Source organism: Aquarana catesbeiana, linkage group LG08 (assembly GCF_042186555.1).
Source record: "Aquarana catesbeiana isolate 2022-GZ linkage group LG08, ASM4218655v1, whole genome shotgun sequence".
NCBI classification, from domain to species: Eukaryota; Metazoa; Chordata; class Amphibia; order Anura; family Ranidae; genus Aquarana; species Aquarana catesbeiana.
In genome coordinates this window covers 281,743,327-281,766,530 of record NC_133331.1, presented here as the reverse complement: position 1 = coordinate 281,766,530, position 23,204 = coordinate 281,743,327, and the positions used below count along the sequence as shown (strand labels likewise).

The 23,204-nt window shown below is 46.5% G+C and overlaps 1 protein-coding gene across 1 annotated transcript in view; it reads right to left on the bottom strand.

Annotated features, from left to right (window-relative positions):
- LOC141106756 (uncharacterized) overlaps positions 1 to 23,204 on the bottom strand; it is a 171,238-nt gene that overhangs the window by 146,273 nt on the left and 1,761 nt on the right. The window contains exons 2-5 of the mRNA XM_073597683.1: positions 5,062 to 5,133; positions 3,050 to 3,156; positions 2,847 to 2,944; positions 2,472 to 2,583 (exon numbers count right to left, since the gene is read on the bottom strand). Of these exons, the coding sequence (XP_073453784.1) occupies positions 2,472 to 2,583; positions 2,847 to 2,944; positions 3,050 to 3,156; positions 5,062 to 5,133 (389 nt within the window). The remainder of the gene's footprint in view (positions 1 to 2,471; positions 2,584 to 2,846; positions 2,945 to 3,049; positions 3,157 to 5,061; positions 5,134 to 23,204) is intronic.

The window sequence follows — 23,204 nt, the reverse complement described above, 5'->3', positions numbered from 1 at the left end:
GCTCTGTGTGTCCATTCAAACACGAGCCGCAGCCCGCACCGCCCCCTTTCTCTCCTCATTGGCTTACTGACTTTAACAGCAGCGGGAGCCAATGGTGGAGGAGAGTCCCACGCAGCTGAGACACTCCTGCAACATCGCTGGATCTAGATGGACCTCAGATAAGTATTCGGTTTGGCTAGGGCGGCTGCTGCACACAGAAGACTTTTTATCTTAATGCATAGAATGCATTTAGATAAAACACCTTCTGACTTTACAATGACTTTAATTCTAGTAGTGAAAAACACCCATCTGTACAATTTTTCTCAAGTACATTTCAGCCATTTCTCCCTCATGAACCCCTTCACGGCGCCGGCCTTTTATCCACTTAACCTTAGGTGGAAGTCATATCATTAGGTTTAAGTGGAGCTATCTGAATGATGCCTGCAGCTGGCATTATTCAGATATCGTTTTTTTCTGCTGGCGATTCCCTGCAAAGTAAAAGCAATCATAATGGCCGATCAGCAGCTTGATTGCTTTTGCAAGTGGTGGAAGGGGATGCGGCCATCTCTTTGACCCTCGGAGGCTGCAAGCGTTGTCATGATGCCGCGTCCGGGACCGGCAGATGTAAACACTGCCATTTATTTTTTTTTAGCTGGAAAGCCTGAGATAATTTTTTTTTTTATTGATCTCAGGCTTTCTACCATTCTACTTATAGGCGCCCAGTCCCCAGGGAATTATAGACCCCAGATCTCTCCATAAAGTCCTGTCATGCCCTATTCCTATTACAAGGGATGTTTACATTCATTGTAATAGGAATAAAATTGATAAAAAAAATAAAAATAATATAAACAATAAAAAATTTAAAGCGTCCCAATGCCCACGTGCACGCACAGAGAAGCGAATGCATACGTAGGTCATGCGTGCATATTTTTTTTTTTCACAATAAAGTTTATTGTAAATTTAGAAACAGAAAGAAAAACGGGGCATGTTAGTTATCTATTTACTCGGTGTAACATCATCTTTCACATTATACAAAAAATTGGTGCTAACTGTAGTGTTTTTTTTTTTTTTTTTTTTATTCATGAAAGTGTTTTTTTCCCCCAAAAAAAGCGTTTGAAAAATTGCTGCGCAAATTCAGTGTGACATAAAAAATTGCAATGACCGCCATTTTATTCCCTAAGGTCTCTGCTAATATATATATGTTTGGCAGTTCTGAGTAATTTTCTAGTAAAAAAAATGATGATTTTTACATGTAGGGGAGGAGTGCCAGAATAGACCTGGGCTGGAAGTGGTTAAGTGGTTTTAGATGCCGGGAGGCGGGACAGGGTTTTTGATCATGTGACTGCCGTTATTGGCTGTCACAGCCGTCACATGATCCATTAGTTGCTGGTAACTGTGCTTCAAAAATGGCTAAAGTTTAAATTTTGCTCTCCATGGTCATCAATGGGATCCTCCTTGTTTGGGTTTGCCAAATTTTTATCAAGATTTGCAGAACCCATATTGAATTGAACCTAGACAGCGTTGCCATTTCTACTGAGATGTATGAGAGACCCCAGAGAGTGTGTGTGTGGAGGGAGACTGGTCACGTCTCTTGGCTGGTAACACACAATGACATGATGTGAGGAGGAGACCCGGAATCTAATAGAGGCTGATGCAGCAGCAGCCGCTCCATAAGGGGCGCTGCCCCCCTAATCTCCATGCTGGACGCATGGATTTCTATGAGGTTTTATTTTTTTAGAAGCACATGATTGGCTTCAAAAATGTTGGGCTCGGGGCGCAGAGCCCACCCACTTGTGACATTAGTGAATCAACAATTGCTATTGTCTTCGTGCTTCTTCTCTTGGCCAATCAGGAAGCGGTCTTAAGAACGAATTGGCTGGGAAGAGAAGCGACCGGATTGGCCGGGAGGAGAAGCCCAGGAAGCCACCGAAGCCGCCTGCAACCTGGATGGGGTAAGTGTGGGGCTGGTGGGTGGCCTGGCGGGCTGGCTGGTGGACATGTGGGCGGGCAAGCAAGCCAGTGGGGGGGGTGGGGGTTGTTTGCCAACCCCCCAAATAATGGAGCACCGACCACCACTGGGCTGATGGTTCCTGACTCCCCCACTGGACATATACTGTCTCCCCATTACTGTCTACTGACAAAGGAGGGGGGGAGAAGAGATTGTTATAGTGACTGAACAATCTTTTCTGGATTTAGTGTTATCAGGCAGCTCAATGACTAAGTGGTTAACATGTCTGCCTGGTAGTACTAGGCTCGTTGATTCGAAGCCCAACCATGGCACTACGTGCCTGGAGTTTGCATGTTCTCCCTGTGCCTGTATGGGTTTCCTCCCAAAGACATGCTGGTAGGTGAATTAGCCCTATTATATATGGATATGCGTAAGGGACCTTAGACTGTAAGCTCCTTGAGGGCAGGGACCGATGTGAATGTATAAGATATATGTAAAGCACTGCATAAATTGACAGGGTTATATCTGTAATAATATTACTGACCTGTGCTGGTCTCTGGAGGAATTTCCACCTCCTTACACGGGTCATCACCCCTCAAAGACATCTCTTCTGCTTCCTCTTTTACTTCAGCTTTAACCACATTCAGATTTCCATTCTTAGAGACAAAAAAATGACAAAGATATTGCATTTATTAACTAAGGTCCACCAAGCCACTTTACAAATAATAGTATAGGTAAAGGGCAACTTTAGCCATTTCCAATCAGTGGTAGGCGACTGGAATAAACTAGGGAGCCGTGTATGTCGCAATGTAGAACTTTTTCAAAGGCAGTCACTGGATTTGAGACATGGATCACCAGCCCTTGATCCAGAGATTGGAACTTGCTCTTTACTTGCTCTTTAAATCCCATTGTCATTTACCTCATAACCCTGAGGGATCTCCAGATGTTCCTGTATGGAGTCCCGGGAATACAGAGGACGGGGACATCTCTCTGGGGGATTTCTGTTACTGGATCTATCTGTAGGAAACACACACACTGACTGAATACATTGTATATCTTTATATCAGAGGATGTGTATATCTAGGTGGATCCTCGATATAAGAAATTAAAGTTTCCTCTTACCTGGTGATGTGATCGGTGGTCGGTTCTCCATCATGATGTCCTTGTACAGATCAATCTGTCCTTCTACATGTTCCCACTCCTCATTGGAGTAACAGGTAACACCTGCCCTGTAAAATGTGTATGCAGTATGATAATCATTAAAGATTAAATAATACTCAATAAAATATAGATGTTTTCACCATCTCTTGAAAACATAGATCTAAGTCCAATCCTTTTAATTCTGCAGTTTTCAATAAAATAGGCAGTGGTCAGACACTTCCTGATTTGGGGTGAACACTGTTTCCCAACTATGCTGCATAGACTGGACAGCGGCTTCCTTAGATAGCTGGAGAGAGGATTGGGTGTTCTCCTCCTTCCAGCCTGCAGGAGGCGATAGACAGCCAGCACAGCTCAGTGTCAGCGCAGGACTGCAAGGGGGTGAAGACAGGAGAAAGGAAGGAGGAACTGCGTTGTCTTCAGTTTGATGGGGGCACCTGATATAAGGGGGACTCTGACGGGGGGGCACCTGATGTAAGGGGGACTCTGACGGGGGGGCACCTGATGTAAGGGGGACCTGATGTAAGGGGGACTCTGATGGGGGGGCACCTGATGTAAGGGGGACTCTGGCGGTGGGGGGGGACCTGATGTAAGGGGGACTCTGACAGGGGGGGGGGGCACCTGATGTAAGGGGGACTCTGACAGGGGGGGGGCACCTGATGTAAGGGGGACTCTGACGGGGGGGGCACCTGATGTAATTGGGACTCTGACGGGGGGGCACCTGATGTAATTGGGACTCTGACGGGGGGGGGGGCACCTGATGTAAGGGGGAATCTGACGAGGGGGCACCTGATGTAAGGGGCCCCTATTATATGTAAGAGGGACTCTGATGGGGCAGCTGATGTGGCACCTGATGTAAGGTGGACTCTGTTGGGGACACCTCATGTAAGGACGACTCTAATAGGGGCACCTGAAGTAAAAGGGACTCTGATAGGGGCACCTGATGTAAAGGGGGACTCCGATAGGGGCACCTGATGTAAAGGGGGACTCCGATAGGGGCACCTGATGTAAAGGGGGACTCCGATAGGGGCACCTAAAGTAAGGTATCCCCATCGGATGTAAGAGGGACTCTGATGGGGGCATCTGATGTAAGGGGACTCTGATAGGGGCAACTGATGTAAGGGGACTCTGATAGGGGCACCAACATTAAGGGGACTCTGATAGGGGCACCTGATGTAAGGGGACTATGATGGGACACGAACATTAAGAGGAACTCTGATTGGGGGCACCTGATCTGATGGGGACACCAGCTGTAAGTAGGACTCTGATGGGGACACCTAGGGTTGCCACTTTTGTTTTTTTATTTGTTTTGCATACTTCAAAAAAAAAAATTGTTGCATGCCGCTAACGTGTTATGGTTTGGCTTTAAGAAAAGGTGGCAACCCTAAGGGAAGAGGCCGGGCGATTGGCCATAGCCGCCATGATCTCTACAAACATTGGGAAACACGTTGCTTTGTGTACACCGTTCTCATCTCTATGAAGTGTTAGGGGTAAATAAATGGTTGCACTTTGCATGCCGCTAGAGTTGCCCCCTCATCCCTTTAAACCCAAACACAACTGAATTACACAGGTTTTGAAGCTAATTTAATGCAGAAAAGGCACCAAGTGAGTTTAATTACCACCTTAATCAGAAACAGAACCCGTGTAATTAATATGTGTTCAGGTTTTAAAGGAATGAGGTGACAACCCTGCGTGCCGCTCACCATAACAACTTAGGCGCTATCTTCCTGCTTCAAGGGGCACTTTGTGCCATGCCGGGGGATGGGATAATATGAAAAAAGACTGAATTGGAGGTACCGTCCTGCAGAATAGGGGGACACATGACAAATATTCAGCAGAGGTGCGATGAGGAGAGGTTGCGGAGGGGCAGAGCTTCAGAGACAGGCAAGGAAAAAAGGGTTATAAATTGAATTCCAGCCCCTCCCCCCATACCATTTAAAACAAGCTCAGTGTAATAATTAAAAATGCATTATTACCTCCTCCTCCTCACTGGACACTCCAGTCTGCCACCCCCCTCCAGGAGGATTTCCACACTGCTAGAGCTCCTCCTTATTCACCCAACTCTGGGCTACAACAAAATGTCCTCCACCTCCAGCCCTCAGATCATAAATCTTATAACGAAGATAAAAAAAAACTCTATTTTAACGTCATATTGATTCTAAAACACGGATTAGGAATGCTTCTGGTATTTAAAAGGGTTTCTAAACCTATAAAATGGATTCTAAACGTGCTACAGCAAACTGGCCTGGGGGACTGATTTGTTCAGGGTCGGCCCTCTACCGGCGGCTCTGAGTATGAATGCGTGCAGTGGGCGGGGATTTCTTTGCCAGGCGGAGGGAGAGCGTTTCAGCGGCTTCCGTCCTCTGGCTCCTGTGTGCGTTCCACGGCTAGCCAGCGGCTTCCTGTTGCGCAGCGCATGCGCAGTGTGAGAAGTTGGCATAGCATTGGGGACCAGTCTTTTAAAGCTGAAGAAGTGAGAACTGAAGTTTTCTGTGTTTTATTGCAGCTGCTGGAGGGGGTGAGAGTGTGTGTCCAGTGAGGAGGAGGTAATAATGTCTTCTTATTATGAGAGAAGGGGGTCCCAGAACTCTTGTGTGGACTGGATGGAGAGGAGGGGTCTCCTCATGAATTATAAAGTCCTCTGATGTGTAGAACATTACACAGTGAGCTCTGCTGGGGAGGAGACCTTTTTGGAGGTGGGTCTGCTTAGAGATAAGAGACCCTCCCACTGCTGTCTTGCTGCAGTACAGGCGAGCAGTCTGTGGCTCCGCCCCTGAGGTTCCACTCTTCAGTCTTCTCTACTTTTCATGCTGTGGACCATATGGAGACCCGTGAGGTTCAAATGCAGGAGAACAAATAAAATCCCAGAGAAGCCTAGCAGAGCTCTGCTTTCATCATCAACTGTAAACTCTGTTTGTGATCAACCACAGTGTTGTGTGCTGCTCCGGACTCCGCTCTTCCTTCCCAGTCTGGGATTTGACAGGTGCTGGCCGCAAGAGCCTGTCCTCATTCTGTGCATACAAACGGCCACACACATCACTCCTTGGAAAAGCTTAATTCCAGATCTGTAATCTGCAGTCCCCTCAGCCAATTGGGCGTAATCATAGAGCATAATCTGATTGGTTACTTAGATTACTGTGCATGGGACTGGTGTTTTTAAGTACACAAAATATAAACTATTTGTAGGAAATAATACTACAGATTGTTCCTCTGGGGAGTATCTGATTGACCTTGGTGCTCAAGAAAGGGATTTCTCTATATTGGAATCAACTGAATTACGCTTTATAACCTCCTGCCGCCAACCCTACGCTTTAATGCCCAAACGTGTTTATGGACAGCTGAAGTTTCTGTGCTGAGAGCATGCTCACGGTGTGCTCTCTGAGCACAGGGACCGAGATGTCATAGATAGTCCCTGGTCTCTAGTAATAATTAGGAGTCAGCGGGATGGGCTCTTGATCATGTGACCACTGTGACAGCCAATCACAGTGGTCATACGATCAGAAAGTCCTTCCTGCACCCCTTCCTGGCTTAAAGACCCAGTTAAAGGGAAGCTAGGGCTGGGTGGGAACAGGATAGGGATGTTTGCCTTTTTCTGGATCACCTGTGACTGACACTATATTACCAAAAGTATTGGGACGTCTGCCTTTAAACGCACATGAATTTTAATGGCATCCCAGTCTTAATCTGTAAGGTTCAATAATGAGTTGGCCCACCCTTTGCAGCTAATAACAGCTTCACCTCTTCTGAGAAGGCCGTCCACAAGGTTTAGGAATGTGTCTATGGGAATGTTTGACCATTCTTCCAGAAGCGCATTTGTGAGGTCAGGCACTGATGTTGGACGAGAAGGCCTGGCTCGAGAAGGCCTGTACACACGGTCTTTTTCCATCGGAATTTCTGACACACAAAGTTTGAGAGCATGCTAAAAAAAATTTTCCAACAACAAAATCCATTCGCATAAATTCCGACCGTGTGTGGACAATTCCGACGCACAAAGTGCCACGCATGCTCAGAATAAATTAAGAGACGAAAGCTATTGGCTACTGCCCCGTTTATAGTCCCAACGTACGTGTTTTACGTCACCGCGTTCAGAACGATCGGATTTTCCGACAACTTTGTGCGACCGTGTGTACATCGGGATCGCGCCGCTGCACAGGCACGCACGCGCGTGCGCAATCCCCCTCCTTCTGAGGGACGTTCCTGAACGTCCACTCAGAAGGAGGAAGCACCCACCCGGCCGTATATGTGCAATGACTGGGTGGGAGGTGGTTAAAAAGGAAGTAAACCTTGATGGGTTTTACTCCCTCTTTATTTCCCTGCAAAGGTAAAGCATAATGGGCTACTATGCATCGCATAGCAGCCCATTATGTGTCACCTACCTGAAACCGAAGCCTGCGATGTCACCTCTGTCCCCACTAGCAGGGAGTGTCCATCTTCACCCCTCTTCTTTCTGGGGCAGTAAACCCTGGCTGTGTGACTGGCCAGAGACGCGTGACGTCACTCCGGCGCAGGAGCCGCCAGTCACAGCATGACCCCTTTAGAAAGGGCACGATATGCCCTTTCTAAAGTGCGCATGCACCGTAGACATGGCACAGCTCATGGCTTTATTGTAAATATCTCCTAAACCGTGGAGGTTTAGGAGATATTTCCAGCACCTACAGGTGAGCTTTAATATAGGCTTACCTGTAGGTAAAAGTGGTTGTACAGGGTGTATAACCACATTTTTTTTTTTTTTTTACTTGTTTATTTATAACATTTATAAAACATCACAATATAAAATACAGAAAGTAAGACATCTGAACTTCGGAAAATACAAAACAATAAAGAAAACGAGCTATTAGCAATCGACAGGGATACAAGTATGGGCAAATAATAGCGGCTTCCATCTTTGGATCAGCAAAGCACAATTTCCATACAGTATCTTGCTTTAAATCTAGAAAAGTAAGTATGTGTTTGAATACAATGTGGAGATTAGGGATGAGCTTCGTGTTCGAGTCGAACCCATGTTCGACTCAAACATCGGCTGTTCGATCGTTCGTCGAATTGCGAACGATATGGGCCGTTCGCGCCAAATTCGTGTGGCGCGTCACGGCCCATAATTCACTGCGGCATCGCAGTGCATTGCTTGCTGATGATTGGCCAAGCATGCACTATGACCCGCATGCTTGGCCAATCACAGCGCCGCCTTAACAGAGAGCCGTAATTGGCCAAAGCCAAGGAGGCTTTGGCCAATTATGGCTCAGGGGATTTAGTACACGCCCCACATTATATAAGGCCGCCTGCACGGCGGCCCTGTGCAGTGTGTTCCGGTGTGCTGAGAAATAGAGAGAGAGAGAGACAGTGTCATTTCATTTGAGTTAGCTAGATTAGGCAGGACAGTCAGTCAGTTAGCTGCACTTAAAGTGTATTGTCTATATATATGCATCCCAGGTGTTGCATATATATATATACACTGTATTCAGTTTAGCTAGATCCGTTCCTGTTATCTTCTAGACTATTTACATTTAGTGCAGTGCGTCCTGCTCACAGTGTTCAGCTAGATCCGTTCCTGTTATCTTCTTACTGACAGGCAGGCTTGTCTTGTTACAGTATTTTGAAGAAAATTGCTGGTGTTCTTTTGATCCTATTAGTACCACAGTCAGGCAGCTAGACTATTTACATTTAGTGCAGTGCGTCCTGCTCACAGTGTTCAGCTAGATCCGTTCCTGTTCTCTTCTTACTGACAGGCAGGCTTGTCTTGTTACAGTATATAAAGCTACCTGAAGAAAATTACTGGTGTTCTTGTGATCCTATTAGTACCACAGTCAGGCAGCTAGACTATTTACATTTAGTGCAGAGCATCCTGCTCACAGTGTTCTGCTAAACCTACAAGTTAGTGGGGTGCGTCCTGCTCACAGTGTTCAGCTAAACCTACAAGTTAGTGGGGTGCGTCCACCTCACAGTGTTCAGCTAAACCTACAAGCTAGTGGGGTGCGTCCTGCTCACAGTGTTCAGCTAGATCCGTTTCTGTTATCTTCTTACTGACAGGCAGGCTTGTCTTGTTACAGTAAATACAGCTACCTGAAGAAAATTGCTGGTGTTCTTTTGATCCTATTAGTACCACAGTCAGGCAGCTAGACTATTTACAGTTAGTGCAGTGCGTCCTGCTCACAGTGTTCTGCTAAACCTACAAGTTAGTGGGGTGCGTCCTGCTCACAGTGTTCAGCTAAACCTAGAAGTTAGTGGGGTGCGTCCACCTCACAGTGTTCAGCTAAACCTACAAGCTAGTGGGGTGAGTCCTGCTCACAGTGTTCAGCTAAACCTACAAGTTAGTGGGGTGCGTCCACCTCACAGTGTTCAGCTAAACCTACAAGCTAGTGGGGTGCGTCCTGCTCACAGTGTTCAGCTAGATCCGTTTCTGTTATCTTCTTACTGACAGGCAGGCTTGTCTTGTTACAGTAAATACAGCTACCTGAAGAAAATTGCTGGTGTTCTTTTGATCCTATTAGTACCACAGTCAGGCAGCTAGACTATTTACAGTTAGTGCAGTGCGTCCTGCTCACAGTGTTCTGCTAAACCTACAAGTTAGTGGGGTGCGTCCTGCTCACAGTGTTCAGCTAAACCTACAAGTTAGTGGGGTGCGTCCACCTCACAGTGTTCAGCTAAACCTACAAGCTAGTGGGGTGCGTCCTGCTCACAGTGTTCAGCTAGATCCGTTTCTGTTATCTTCTTACTGACAGGCAGGCTTGTCTTGTTACAGTAAATACAGCTACCTGAAGAAAATTGCTGGTGTTCTTTTGATCCTATTAGTACCACAGTCAGGCAGCTAGACTATTTACAGTTAGTGCAGTGCGTCCTGCTCACAGTGTTCAGCTAAACCTACAAGTTAGTGGGGTGCGTCCACTTCACAGTGTTCAGCTAAAGCTACCTGTAGAAGGTTGGTGGTGTTCTCATACTACAGGCAGGCAGTTGATTTTGCTAGCTGCAGTATCAGTGCATATATATATATATATATATATATATATATCCCAGCTTAGTGCAGCTACAGGCCATTAGTATGTCTGGAAGGCCAAGAAGGAGAGGCAGACAGTCACAAGCCAATAAGAGAGGGCAAGCAGGCTCTGTGTCTAGTGCTGGTCGTGGAGACGGTGCATCCTCATCAGCACGTGGCCATGGGACACGCTTGGCCTTTTTTTCGGCAGCTGGCCATGTTGAGCCGCAACATGCGGAAGACTTGGTCGAGTGGATGACCAAGCCGTCCTCATCCTCCTCATCCTCTCTCACCCATGCCCAGGGTACTTTGTCTGGCAAAGCAGCGGCCTCTTCCCTTGGCTCAATGTCATCAGTGACTCCTTCCCTAGCCCCACCATGTCCTCCTGAGGAGTCCCTCGAACTGTTTGACCACAGTGTTGGGTACATGCTCCAGGAGGATGCCCAGCGTTTGGAAGGCTCTGATGATGATACTGAGCTCGATGAAGGCAGTAACATGAGCACGGACAGAGGGGGTGCCCAAGAAGGACAGCAATCTGGCAGTCATGCTCCCCCTGCTGCAGCATACTGCCAGGTTTGCTCCAGTGATGAGGAGGGAGGGGATGATGAGGTCACTGACTCAACGTGGGTGCCTGATAGGAGAGAGGAGGAGGAGGCGGCACATCACCAACGATGCAGGATGCCCTCCAGGGGCCAGCCTAAGGGCAGCACATTGACTGCATCACACCCCAAAGCTCCACATGTGCAGGGCGCTGCAGTCTCTGCGCGTTATTCAAAAAGTTCTTTGGTGTGGGCCTTTTTTGAGACGAGTGCATCAGATCGCACCGCTGCTATTTGCAACATATGTCTCAAGCATATCTCGCGTGGCCAAAACATCTCCCGCTTGGGTACCACATGCTTGACCAGACATATGTTGACCTGCCATGCAGTTCGTTGGCAAGCGTATCTAAAAGACCCACACCAAAGAACAAAGAGGACCTCTCCTTGCTCCTCATCAGCTGAGATTTCCAACCCCACTAGACCTTCAGTCCTCTCTGAGACCTGCACTGAGAGGAATGAAGGTGTAGAATTAGGTGTGTCACAGCCAAGTACTTGTGGGCAATCTGATTTTGGTACACCGACGTCAGATTGTACCAGGCAAATTTCCCTGCCCCAGCTGCTGCACCGCCGAAAGAAGTTTGCTCCCAGCCATCCACATGCCCAGCGGTTGAATGCTAGCTTGGCAAAATTGCTAGCACTTCAACTGCTGCCTTTTCAGTTGGTAGACTCTGCCCCCTTCCGTGAGTTTGTGGAATGTGCGGTTCCTCAGTGGCAGGTACCCAAACGCCACTTTTTCTCACGGAAGGCGATTCCGGCTCTCTACCAGCATGTGGAAGGCAATGTCCATGCCTCGCTGGACAGGGCGGTCAGCGGTAAGGTGCATATTACCGCTGACTCATGGTCCAGCAGGCATGGACAGGGACGTTACCTAAGTTTCACGGCGCATTGGGTGACTCTGCTGGCAGCTGGGAAGGATGCAGGACAAGGTGCAGTAGTGTTGGAGGTTGTTCCGCCACCACGCCTCCAAAATGCTAATGATTGTGACACACCTCTCTCCTCCACCCCCTCCTCTTCTTCTTCCTCCATGGCCTCTTCCTCGGAACCAGCGGTGCTCCGTAGTCGTTCAAGGGGCTACGCAAGTACGCAGGCCAAAAGATGCCATGCGGTGCTTGAACTGGTGTGCTTGGGGGACAGGAGCCACACTGGGGCAGAGGTTCTGTCAGCTCTGCAGGGGCAGGTTCAGAGGTGGTTGACGCCACGCCAACTTAAGGCAGGAATGGTGGTTTGCGACAATGGCACCAACCTCCTCTCTGCCCTCCGACAGGGACAAATGACCCATGTGCCCTGTTTGGCTCACGTCCTTAACTTGGTGGTGCAGCGGTTCTTGGGCAGGTACCCGGGCTTACAGGATGTCCTGAGGCAGGCCAGGAAAGTCTGTGTGCATTTCCGCCGGTCATATAATGCCAGTGCTCGGCTGACGGACCTCCAAAAGGAGTTTAACCTGCCCAAGAACCGCCTAATCTGTGACATGCCCACCAGGTGGAACTCAACGTTGGCCATGCTGCAGCGGCTGCACACGCAGCAGAGGGCCATCAATGAGTACCTGTGCGACTATGGCACCAGGACAGGGTCAGGGGAGCTTGGTTTTTTTTCCCCACGCCAGTGGGCCATGATCAGGGATGCATGCACTGTCCTGTCACCATTTGAGGAGGCCACGAGGATGGTGAGCAGTGACAGTGCATGCATCAGTGACACTGTCCCCCTTGTCCACCTGTTGGAGCACACGCTGCGTGGAATAATGGACAGGGCACTTGAGGCAGAACAGAGGCAGGAAGAGGAGGACTTCCTTAGCTCTCAAGGCCCCCTTTATCCAGACAGTGTTCCTGCGTGCCCGCCGATCACACAGGAAGAGGACGAGGAGGAGGAAGATTGTGTCAGTATGGAGGTGGAGCCTGGCACTCAGCATCAGCAGCAGTCTTTAAGGGATCAGTCCCAAGAAACACATGGACTTGTACGTGGCTGGGAGGAGGTGGCTGCGGACCATGTCGTCCTTAGTGACCCAGAGGACTCCGGACCGAATGCCTCAGCAAACCTACGCTGCATGGCCTCCCTGATCCTGCAAAGCCTGCGTAAGGATCCTCGTATTCGTGGTATCAAGGAGAAGGACCAATACTGGCTGGCAACCCTCCTTGATCCACGTTACAAGGGTAAGGTTGCGGACCTTATCTTGCCATCGCAGAGGGAGCAGAGGATGAAACATCTTCGGGAGGCCTTGCAGAAAGGTCTGTACAACGCGTTCCCAGAGACTGGGAGGTTACAAACTCCTGTTTCTGGACAACGTGTTGCTGAGGCTTTGGTCATTCAAAGAAGGAGCGGTGGAGAAGGTGGCCGTCTGACCGATGCGTTCAGACAATTTTTTGGTCCGCAGCCCCAAGGTATGATCGGTTCCAGCAACCATCGCCAGCGTCTGTTTTACATGGTGCAGGAATACCTAGGGGCAAGATCAGACTTGGACACCTTTCCCACCGAAAATCCTCTGGGTTACTGGGTCTTGAGGATGGATCACTGGCCAGAGCTTGCACAGTATGCAATTGAGCTACTGGCCTGTCCTGCATCCAGCGTTCTTTCGGAACGCACATTCAGTGCTGCTGGAGGCATGGTAACCGATCACAGGGTGCGTCTGTCCACTGACTCGGTCGATCGACTGACCTTCATAAAAATGAATCAGTCTTGGATCACCACCAGCTACCAAGCACCTGATGCTGATGTAACCGAATAATTTTTTTTGAAATCTCAGATCCCTTCAAAGACTGCCTATGCTGATGCTGAGTGACTATCCCTGAGTAATTATCCTCTTCCTCCTCAATCATCACGCTGATAGCTTGTAAGAACATTTTTGGTTCTGGGCGCCACCACCAGTGCCTAAGGCACAATTTTTCAGCCCCTGTTTAACAGGGGCGTGTAATTACAATTTTTGATGTAATACTTTGCAGCAGGGCTCGTTCCTGCATTCCAACTAGAGTGTCTGTGAGGGGTTGCAGTGTTGTGGCACCAGCACCAGTGCCTAAGGCCCATTTTTTCTGCCCCTGTTTAACAGGGGCGTGTAATTACAATTTTTGATGCAATACTTTGCAGCAGGGCTCGTTCCTGCGTTCCAACTAGAGTGTGTCTGTGAGGGGTTGCAGTGTTGTGGCACCAACACCAGTTCCTAAGGCCCATTTTTTCTGCCCCTGTTTAACAGGGGCGTGTAATTACAATTTTTGATGCAATACTTTGCAGCAGGGCTCGTTCCTGCGTTCCAACTAGAGTGTCTGTGAGGGGTTGCAGTGTTGTGGCACCAGCACCAGTGCCTAAGGCCCATTTTTTCTGCCCCTGTTTAACAGGGGCGTGTAATTACAATTTTTGATGCAATACTTTGCAGCAGGGCTCGTTCCTGCGTTCCAACTAGAGTGTCTGTGAGCGGTTGCAGTGTTGTGGCACCAGCACCAGTGCCTAAGGCCCAATTTTTCAGCCCTTGTTTAACAGGGGCGTGTAATTACAATTTTTGATCTAATATTTCACAACAGGGCCCTGTGAGGGCTTACAGTGTTGTGGCCACAGCAACACCTAAGGCCCAAATTTCTGCTGAGTATATAGGGCAGGACCCTACTTTCAAACAACTAACTTACAAACGACTCCTACTTCCAAACGGAAGGAGACAACAGGAAGTGAGATGAAATCTACCCCTAGGAAGGGAAATTCTCTCCTGTAAGAGTTAATATGGGAAAAACATTTCTCCTTTCCACTGATGCTTTCCAATCCATTGGGACAAAAAGTGAGGTGAAATCTTCTGAAGAGGAGGAAAGACAGCAAAACAAATGTCACAGGGGTGATAACCCTTCCCTATGTTTTCCAAAAAGCTTAAAAAAGATTTTTTGGCTGGAGCTAAACACGTTAAAAATGTACCCGTTCAAAATTACAAAGAGATTCTACTTAACCACTTCAGCCCTGGAAGGATTTACCCCCTTCCTGACCAGAGCACTTTTTACAATTCGGCACTGCGTCGCTTTAACTGCTAATTGCGCGGTCATGCAATGCTCTACCCAAACGAAATTTGCGTCCTTTTCTTCCCACAAATAGAGCTTTCTTTTGATGGTATTTGATCACCTCTGCCGTTTTTATTTTTTGCGCTATAAACGGAAAAAGACTGAAAATTTTGAAAAAAAATGATATTTTCTACTTTTTGTTATAAAAAAAATCCAATAAACTAAATTTTAGTCATACATTTAGGCCAAAATGTATTCGGCCACATGTCTTTGGTAAAAAAAATGTCAATAAGCGTATATTTATTGGTTTGCGCAAAAGTTATAGCGTCTACAAACTAGGGTACATTTTCTGGAATTTACACAGCTTTTAGTTTATGGCTGCCTATGTCATTTCTTGAGGTGCTAAAATGGCAGGGCAGTACAAACCCCCCCCAAATGACCCCATTTTGGAAAGTAGACACCCCAAGGAAATTGCTGAGAGGCATGTTGAGCCCATTGAATATTTATTTTTTTTGTCCCAAGTGATTGAATAATGACAAAAAAAAAAAAAAAATTTACAAAAAGTTGTCACTAAATGATATATTGCTCACATAGGCCATGGGCGTATGTGGAATTGCACCCCAAAATATATTCAGCTGCTTCTCCTGAGTACGGGGATACCACATGTGTGGCACTTTTTGGGAGCCTAGCCGCGTACGGGGCCCCGAAAACCCAGCACCACCTTCAGGATTTCTAAGGGCATACATTTTTGATTTCACTCCTCACTACCTATCACAGTTTTGAAGGCCATAAAATACCAAGATGGCACAACCCCCCCCCCAAATGACCCCATTTTGGAAAGTAGACACCCCAAGCTATTTGCTGAGAGGCATGGTGAGTATTTTGCAGCTCTCATTTGTTTTTGAAAATGAAGAAAGACCAGAAAAAAAATTTTTTTTTTTCTTTTTTCAATTTTCAAAACCTTGTGACAAAAAGTGAGGTCTGCAAAATACTCACTATACCTCTCAGCAAATAGCTTGGGGTGTCTACTTTCCAAAATTGGGTCATTTGGGGGGGTTTTGTGCCACCTGGGCTTTCCATGGCCTCCGAAACTGTGATAGGCAGTGAAGAGTGAAATCAAAAATTTACGGCCTTAGAAAGCCTGAAGGCGGTTCTTGGTTTTCGGGGTCCCGTACGCGGCTAGGCTCCCAAAAAGTCCCACACATGTGGTATCCCCGTACTCAGGAGAAGCAACAGAATTTATTTTGGGGTGTAATTTCACAAATCCCCATGGCATGTTTGAGCAATATAACATTTAGTGACAACTTTGTGCAAAAAAAAAAAAAAAATTTGTCTCTTTCCCGCAACTTGTGTCACAATATAAAATATTCCATGGACTCGACATGCCTCTCAGCAAATAGCTTGGGGTGTCTACTTTCCAAAATGGGGTCATTTGGGGGGGTTTGAACTGTCCTGGCATTTTATGCACAACATTTAGAAGCTTACGTCACACATCACCCACTCTTCTAACCACTTGAAGACAAAGCCCTTTCTGACACTTTTTGATTACATGAAAAAATTATTTTTTTTTGCAAGAAAATTACTTTGAACCCCCAAACATTATATATTATTTTAAAGCAAATGCCCTACAGATTAAAATGGTGGGTGTTTCATTTTTTTTTTTCACACAGTAATTGCGCAGCGATTTTTCAAACGCATTTTTTGTGGAAAAAACACACTTTTTTAAATTTTAATGCACTAAAACACACTATATTGCCCAAATGTTTGATGAAATAAAAAAGATGATCTTAGGCCGAGTACATGGATACCAAACATGACATGCTTTACAATTGCGCACAAACGTGCAGTGGCAACAAAATTAATACATTTTTAAAAGCCTTTAAAAGCCTTTACAGGTTACCACTTTAGATTTACAGAGGAGGTCTACTGCTAAAATTACTGCCCTCGATCTGACCTTCGCGGTGATACCTCACATGCATGGTGCAATTGCTGTTTACATTTGACGCCAGACCGACGCTTGCGTTCGCCTTAGCGCGAGAGCAGGGGGGACAGGGGTGCTTTTTTTTTTTTTTTTTTTTTTTCTTTATTATTTTTTTGCTTTTTTATCTTATTTTTAAACTGTTCCTTTCATATTTTTTTTTAAATCATTTTTATTGTTATCTCAGGGAATGTAAATATCCCCTATGATAGCAATAGGTAGTGACAGGTACTCTTTTTTGAAAAAATTGGGGTCTATTAGACCCTAGATTTCTCCTCTGCCCTCAAAGCATCTGACCACACCAAGATCGGTGTGATAAAATGCTTTCCCAATTTCCCAATGGCGCTGTTTACATCCGGCGAAATCTAAGTCCTAAAATGCTCGTAGCTTCCGGTTTCTTAGGCCATAGAGATGTTTGGAGCCACTCTGGTCTCTGATCAGCTCTATGGTCAGCTGGCTGAATCACCGGCTGCATTCTCAGGTTCCCTGTTGAGACAGGAGAGCCAGAGAAAAACACGGAAGACGGTGGGGGGGGGGGGCATTCCCTCCCACTGCTTGTAAAAGCAGTCTAGAGGCTAATTAGCCGCTAGGATTGCTTTTACATGAAAGCCGACCGCTGGCTGAAAAGAATGATACCAAGATGATACCTAAACCTGCAGGCATCATTCTGGTATAACCACTCAAAGTCGTGAATGGCGTACCTGAAGACAAAAAAATGGTTAACAATAAAGCACAGTAAACGGTAAAGTATAAAAAATTGCATACCTGAAAAGCAAACATGATAAAACATAATAACAATAAAACATTGCAGAATAGAATACAGTAAAAAAGAGCAGAACACCAGAGAGAGAATAGAGAGAGAGAGAACAATAAAACGACAACTATTTTTTTTTATTTTTGTTTGTGTTTTTTTTTTTTTTTTACACTTTTTTTTTGTAACTGTAACTTTTATAACTGTAACCGGTTCCAGGTTCGGGTCTCTCAAAATGCGATGGCATCTTGGGAGACCCTGTGAAAGTGTGCCTAGTCTGTGCAATGCTGTACCCTACGCTAATACTCAACTAGTGAATGGTAGCGTTCAAAACATTCACCAATGCAAAGACCAGGATTATCAGGACAGGAGGGACAATAATAGCGGGTGTCACGTCTATATCCGCGCTTGCTGCAGACACATCTTTTTTGGGGGGGTTCGTTGGGTAGGGGTACTCGGGAGGACATATAAATGCCTCTCATGCAGCCGACTGCATTTGGTTGGGGATGTGAATGGGGGAAATACGGGCGCTGCAGAAGTGGTGGGTTCCCAATTAGGATTGGCGAATGCAGCAGGAAGGGCATTATGGGCACGACGGGCCTGTGTTTGTCTTTTTGGTGGCAGCGGGACACTACTTGTGCTTGCCACCTCACCAGCTTGAACTGCACTTATGGGACTCGCCACGTCACCAAGTGTTACTGCAGTGCTGGTATGACTACGACCGGGGTGTACTAGGCCGCTGGCGCTTGCCAGTTCACCAAAACGCTACAAAAAAAAGTGACAGTGATCGATCGATACTGCACTTGGGTGGGCTGGGCTGGGCCGGGCGGAGGGGCAAAACGCAGGTGCTAGCAGGTATCTGGGCTGATCCCACTAACACTGCGTTTTTGGGAACCCTAAACTGCTGGGGACGCTAGTATAGATCTGATCGGATCAGATATTGATCCGATCAGATACTATACCACTAAGGGAGGCGTATGCTGCGTGCGTGGGTGTTAGTGGTACTGGCGCTAATCTGACGCTGCTTGGGGCTGGTGCTTGCCAGTTCACCAAAATGCTACCAAAAAAACTGTTAGCGATCGCAGGGATCAGGCCTGACTCTGCGAACGCTGCAGTTATGCGTTTAGTGTTTTGTAAGTGACAGTGATCGATCGATACTGCACTTGGGTGGGCTGGGCGGAGGGGCAAAACGCAGGTGCTAGCAGGTATCTGGGCTGATCCCGCTAACACTGCGTTTTTGGGAACCCTAAACTGCTGGGGACGCTAGTATAGATCTGATCGGATCAGATATTGATGCGTTCAGATACTATACCACTAAGGGAGGTGTACGGTGCGTGCGTGGGTGTTCGCGGTACTGGCGCTAATCTGACGCTGCCTGGGGCGACGCATATCACCGCCGGGCGATCAGGGGGCTAAACCTTTATTCGGTAATAAACGGCGGGTGCCCTGACACTAAAAAAAATAAACGAACTAACCAGCGTCACCCGTAACAGTTATACGGTGATCAGTGGTGAAAGGGTTAACTAGGGGGCAATCAAGGGGTTAAAACATTTATTAGGTAGTATATGGGGGTCCCTGTCGCTATAAAACGCTGACAGCGAACCTAAATATTTACGTTCCTAACTAGCGTCACCAGCGACACTAATACAGCGATCAGAAAAATGATCGCTTAGCGACACTGGTGACAGGGGGTGATCAAGGGGTTAAAACTTTATTAGGGGGGGTTAGGGGGGTACCCTAGACCTACAGGGGGGTAATACTAACTGTCCTACCACTGCTAACTGTCACAAACTGACACTATGCAGTAATCAGGAAAAAAACAAAACAAAACAAAAAACCTGCTTGGTGTCAGTTTGTGACGGGGGGGGGGGGGTGATCGGGGGGGGATCGGGGGGCGATCGGGGGGGGGATCGGGGGTGTTTAGTGTGCCTGGCATGTTCTACTGTGTTGTGTGTGTGTGTTGGTGCACTTACATGTCTTCTCTCCTCGGTGCTGGAACGGAAACTGGCCAGCCGAGGAGAGATGACATCACATCCTCTGCCTCTGTGTACTATACAGAGGCAGGGGATGTTTCTCATTGGCTGGGAGCGATCGCGAGGGGGGGGCCACGATCGGATGGCCTCCCCCTCGTCTCTCAACTCTCCCAGCCAAACGCCGACCGCCGATGGCACCGGGGGGGGGGTCCGATCGGACCCCCCGCCCGCGGGAAGGCAATCACGTACCAGGTACGTGATTTTGCCTGCCCGTGCCGCTCTGCTCACGTATATATGCGTGAGGCGGTCGGCAAGTGGTTAACAACAAACCTACAGTCCCTGTCTTGTTTGCACCGCCTGTATACTGCTGTTCAGAGTATATAGGGCCTGGTGGCCCCACACCTTTCCTTATTTTAATTTGGGTGTGGGGTTCCCCTTAATATCCATACAAGACCCAAAGGGCCTGGTAATGGACTGGGGGGTACCCATGCCGTTTGTCTCACTGATTTTCATCCATATTGCCAGGACCCGACATTACATTAAACCCGCAAGCAGTTTTAAATGAGATTTTTTCCTTTAAAAATGACATTTGGTGCAGGGACTGTTCTAAACACGGGAAACACGCGTCACTTTACAGGCATACTATAGACACCCCTCAGGTACGATATTTAAAGGAATATTTCACTTTTTTTTTTTTTTTTTTATTTTAAGCATCATTAAAATCACTGCTCCCGAAAAAACGGCCATTTTTAAAAGTTTTTTTTGCATTGATACATGTCCCCTGGGGTAGGACCCGGGTCCCCAAACCCTTTTTAGGACAATACCATGCAAATTAGTTTTTAAAATGAGCACTTTTGATTTCGAACGTTCGAGTCCCATAGACGTCAATGGGGTTCTAACGTTCGTGCGAACTTTCGGTCCGTTCGCAGGTTCTGGTGCGAACCGAACCGGGGGGTGTTCGGCTCATCCCTAGTGGAGATAATGGATATTCAAAGGGTAATTCTAATGGGAGTCATAAGGATGAGTGGTTGTCGGATTCAAGGGGGTAAACTGAATCATCCCAGACCTTCCAAATCTTGTCAAATAAGGGTAGGTTACCTTCAATATTTGCAGTCAGATGTTCCATTCTGCGTATATCTGCTACTATAGAGAAAAAGTGGTGGAAAGTGTGGGGGGGGGGGGAGTACAGAGCCAATGCCTAGGATGGCCCTTTTTCGCTGCTAGTAGTATAAAGGACCCACGTTTCTGTAATGCATTGGAGATATTCGGAATAGGGAGGCCCAGAAGGAAATATATTGGATTCAGATGAATACTTGTGGAGAGTAATATTTGTAATAGTTTTTGAACCTCGGACCAGTATGGGCCAATGATAGGGCATTCCCAGAAGATATGAAAATGAGAGTCTTCAGATTTTCCACATCTCCAGCATAGGTTTGAGACGGAGGGATTATGAGCGTGTAATAAGTCAGGAGTTCTATACCAAAAGGATAATATCTTAATGGCTGTTTCTTTTTGAGCTACACATCGTGAATTTTTTGAGGCCGATTCCCATATTTTTCCTCAATCTAACAATGAAATTGGCCGGTGCAGTATTCGGGACCATTTTATCATATAGTTAGGTGAAGAGTCTGTTATGGGGGCGTCTCATGAAGCATTTTATATATATGCATATAAATTATTGCGGCGCTGAAAAGTTCAAAAATGAAATTGAAGAGTGGGAGGAATCCAATCACCAAATATATTGTGCAGATGTAGAAAGAGTCACTCGTCACCACGTGGTAATGTAGTCTGCTTACCAGAAGGTGTTAAGGATTAGGCATAGATGATAAATACTCAAAAGCATCCAGCAAATCCAGCCCACTGGAACCCCTCGTCAGACCACAACGTCTGTGGGATTTCCTTCACATATAAACTTCTCCCAATGGTCACTTCAGAATTAGGCATTCAGGCATGTAGTCATCATATATCTGAGAAAAGAAAATGAAGGACCCATAGTGAAGCCCGTAATGATAGATAAAAAAACTTTTATTGTAGTAACTTACAGTTGAAGCTTAAAACAGCATGCATCAAGGATAGGCACAAACGGCTGCAGCAATCAGCGTACGGATGTACGGATCTAGGCAGGCTGACATCCGTACGCTGATTGCTGCAGCCGATTGTGCCTATCCTTGATGCATGCTGTTTTAAGCTTCAACTGTAAGTTACTACAATAAAAGTTTTTTTATCTATCATTACGGGCTTCACTATGGGTCCTTCATTTTCTTTTCTCGGATATATGATGACTACATGCCTGAATGCCTAATTCTGAAGTGACCATTGGGAGAAGTTTATATGTGAAGGAAATCCCACAGACGTTGTGGTCTGACGAGGGGTTCCAGTGGGCTGGATTTGCTGGATGCTTTTGAGTATTTATCATCTATGCCTAATCCTTAATACCTTCTGGTAAGCAGACTACATTACCACGTGGTGACGAGTGACTCTTTCTACATCTGCACAATATATTTGGTGATTGGATTCCTCCCACTCTTCAATTTCATTTTTGAACTTTTCAGCGCCGCAATAATTTATATGCATGTGACTTTTTGTTATCTACGAACTTTGCTGGCCGCTTGCTTTTTTCAGTTCAGCGCAAATTTTTACTTGTTTTTTGCCATTTTATATATAGATGAGATTATTTTGGGTTCATAAGGACCATTTGCACATTTCAAAATCTGTGGGTTCCCCAATGATAGGGAGGGCGCATTGGCAAGGAAAAAAAATGTTTAAATTGTATGTATGAGTATGACAAGGAGTTGGGAAGTTCATGTTTCTTTTGTAGATCTGAGAATGTCAGGAGTTTGCGTGTAACTGGATGGACCAGATGTCGCAACTGAAAAATGCCCGTCTGGGTCCATGGGAGTGTTCGTATATAAGACATTCTATCTGGGTTAAAAAGGATATTCAGGAGTGGGGAGCAAGGGGAGGAGAGGGAGAACCGGTCTGCACATTTCCTCCAAATGGATAAGGTGAAAAGCATCGGGGCTAAACAGAGGGATCTCAGTTGGGGCATAAATTTATTGGAGGAGGGCCATAACATATAGCAAGGATGAACTGGAATCGTGACCCCCATTTCAATTTCAGCCCATCTATTTGGGACTTTCCTAGAGGACCAGGAAGTCAATGCCCTGAGGTGAGAAGCATAATAATATTAAATGAAATCTGGTGCAGCCAACCCTCCTTTATTTCTGAGAGCAAAACCTACTGATTGAGCAATCCTATGGGAGGAGTTATTCCATATAAAGTTGAGGCATTTTCTTTGGAGGTTTTTCAGCTGCGACATTGAGACCATGATTGGCAGAGTTTCAAATAAATACAGTCATTTGGGCAAGATTGACATTTTGAGAACATTAATTCTGCCAAGGAGAGAAATTGGAATGAAGGACCAGAGGTATAGATGTCTGGTTATTTCTGCAAACATAGGAGGGAAGTTAGCTTGGTAGAGGGAGGAATAAGAGGGGGTAAGATGAATGCCCAGATATTTCAACGAAGACAAGCACCATCTGTATTTGAATCTGCCTTGTAAAGAGCTGAGCGAGTCTGGGGTTATGTTAATGGGTAGGGCTTCTGTTTTGGATTGGTTAATCTTAAAACCTGACAGGGATCCAAAGGTGGATAAGAGTATCGTGTAAGGAAGGTAAGGAGATGTCGGGATGGGTAAGAGTCAGTAAGATGTAATCTGCAAAGAGTGACAGCTTGTAGTTCTGTTGTCGCAGTGGGACCCCCCGGATATCACGATGAGATCTAATGGCTGTTGCAAGAGGTTCAAGGCTCAATATGAACAACAAGGGTGACAAAGGGCATCCCTGTCTGGTGCCATTACTAAGGGTGAACCGCTTTGACAGATAGG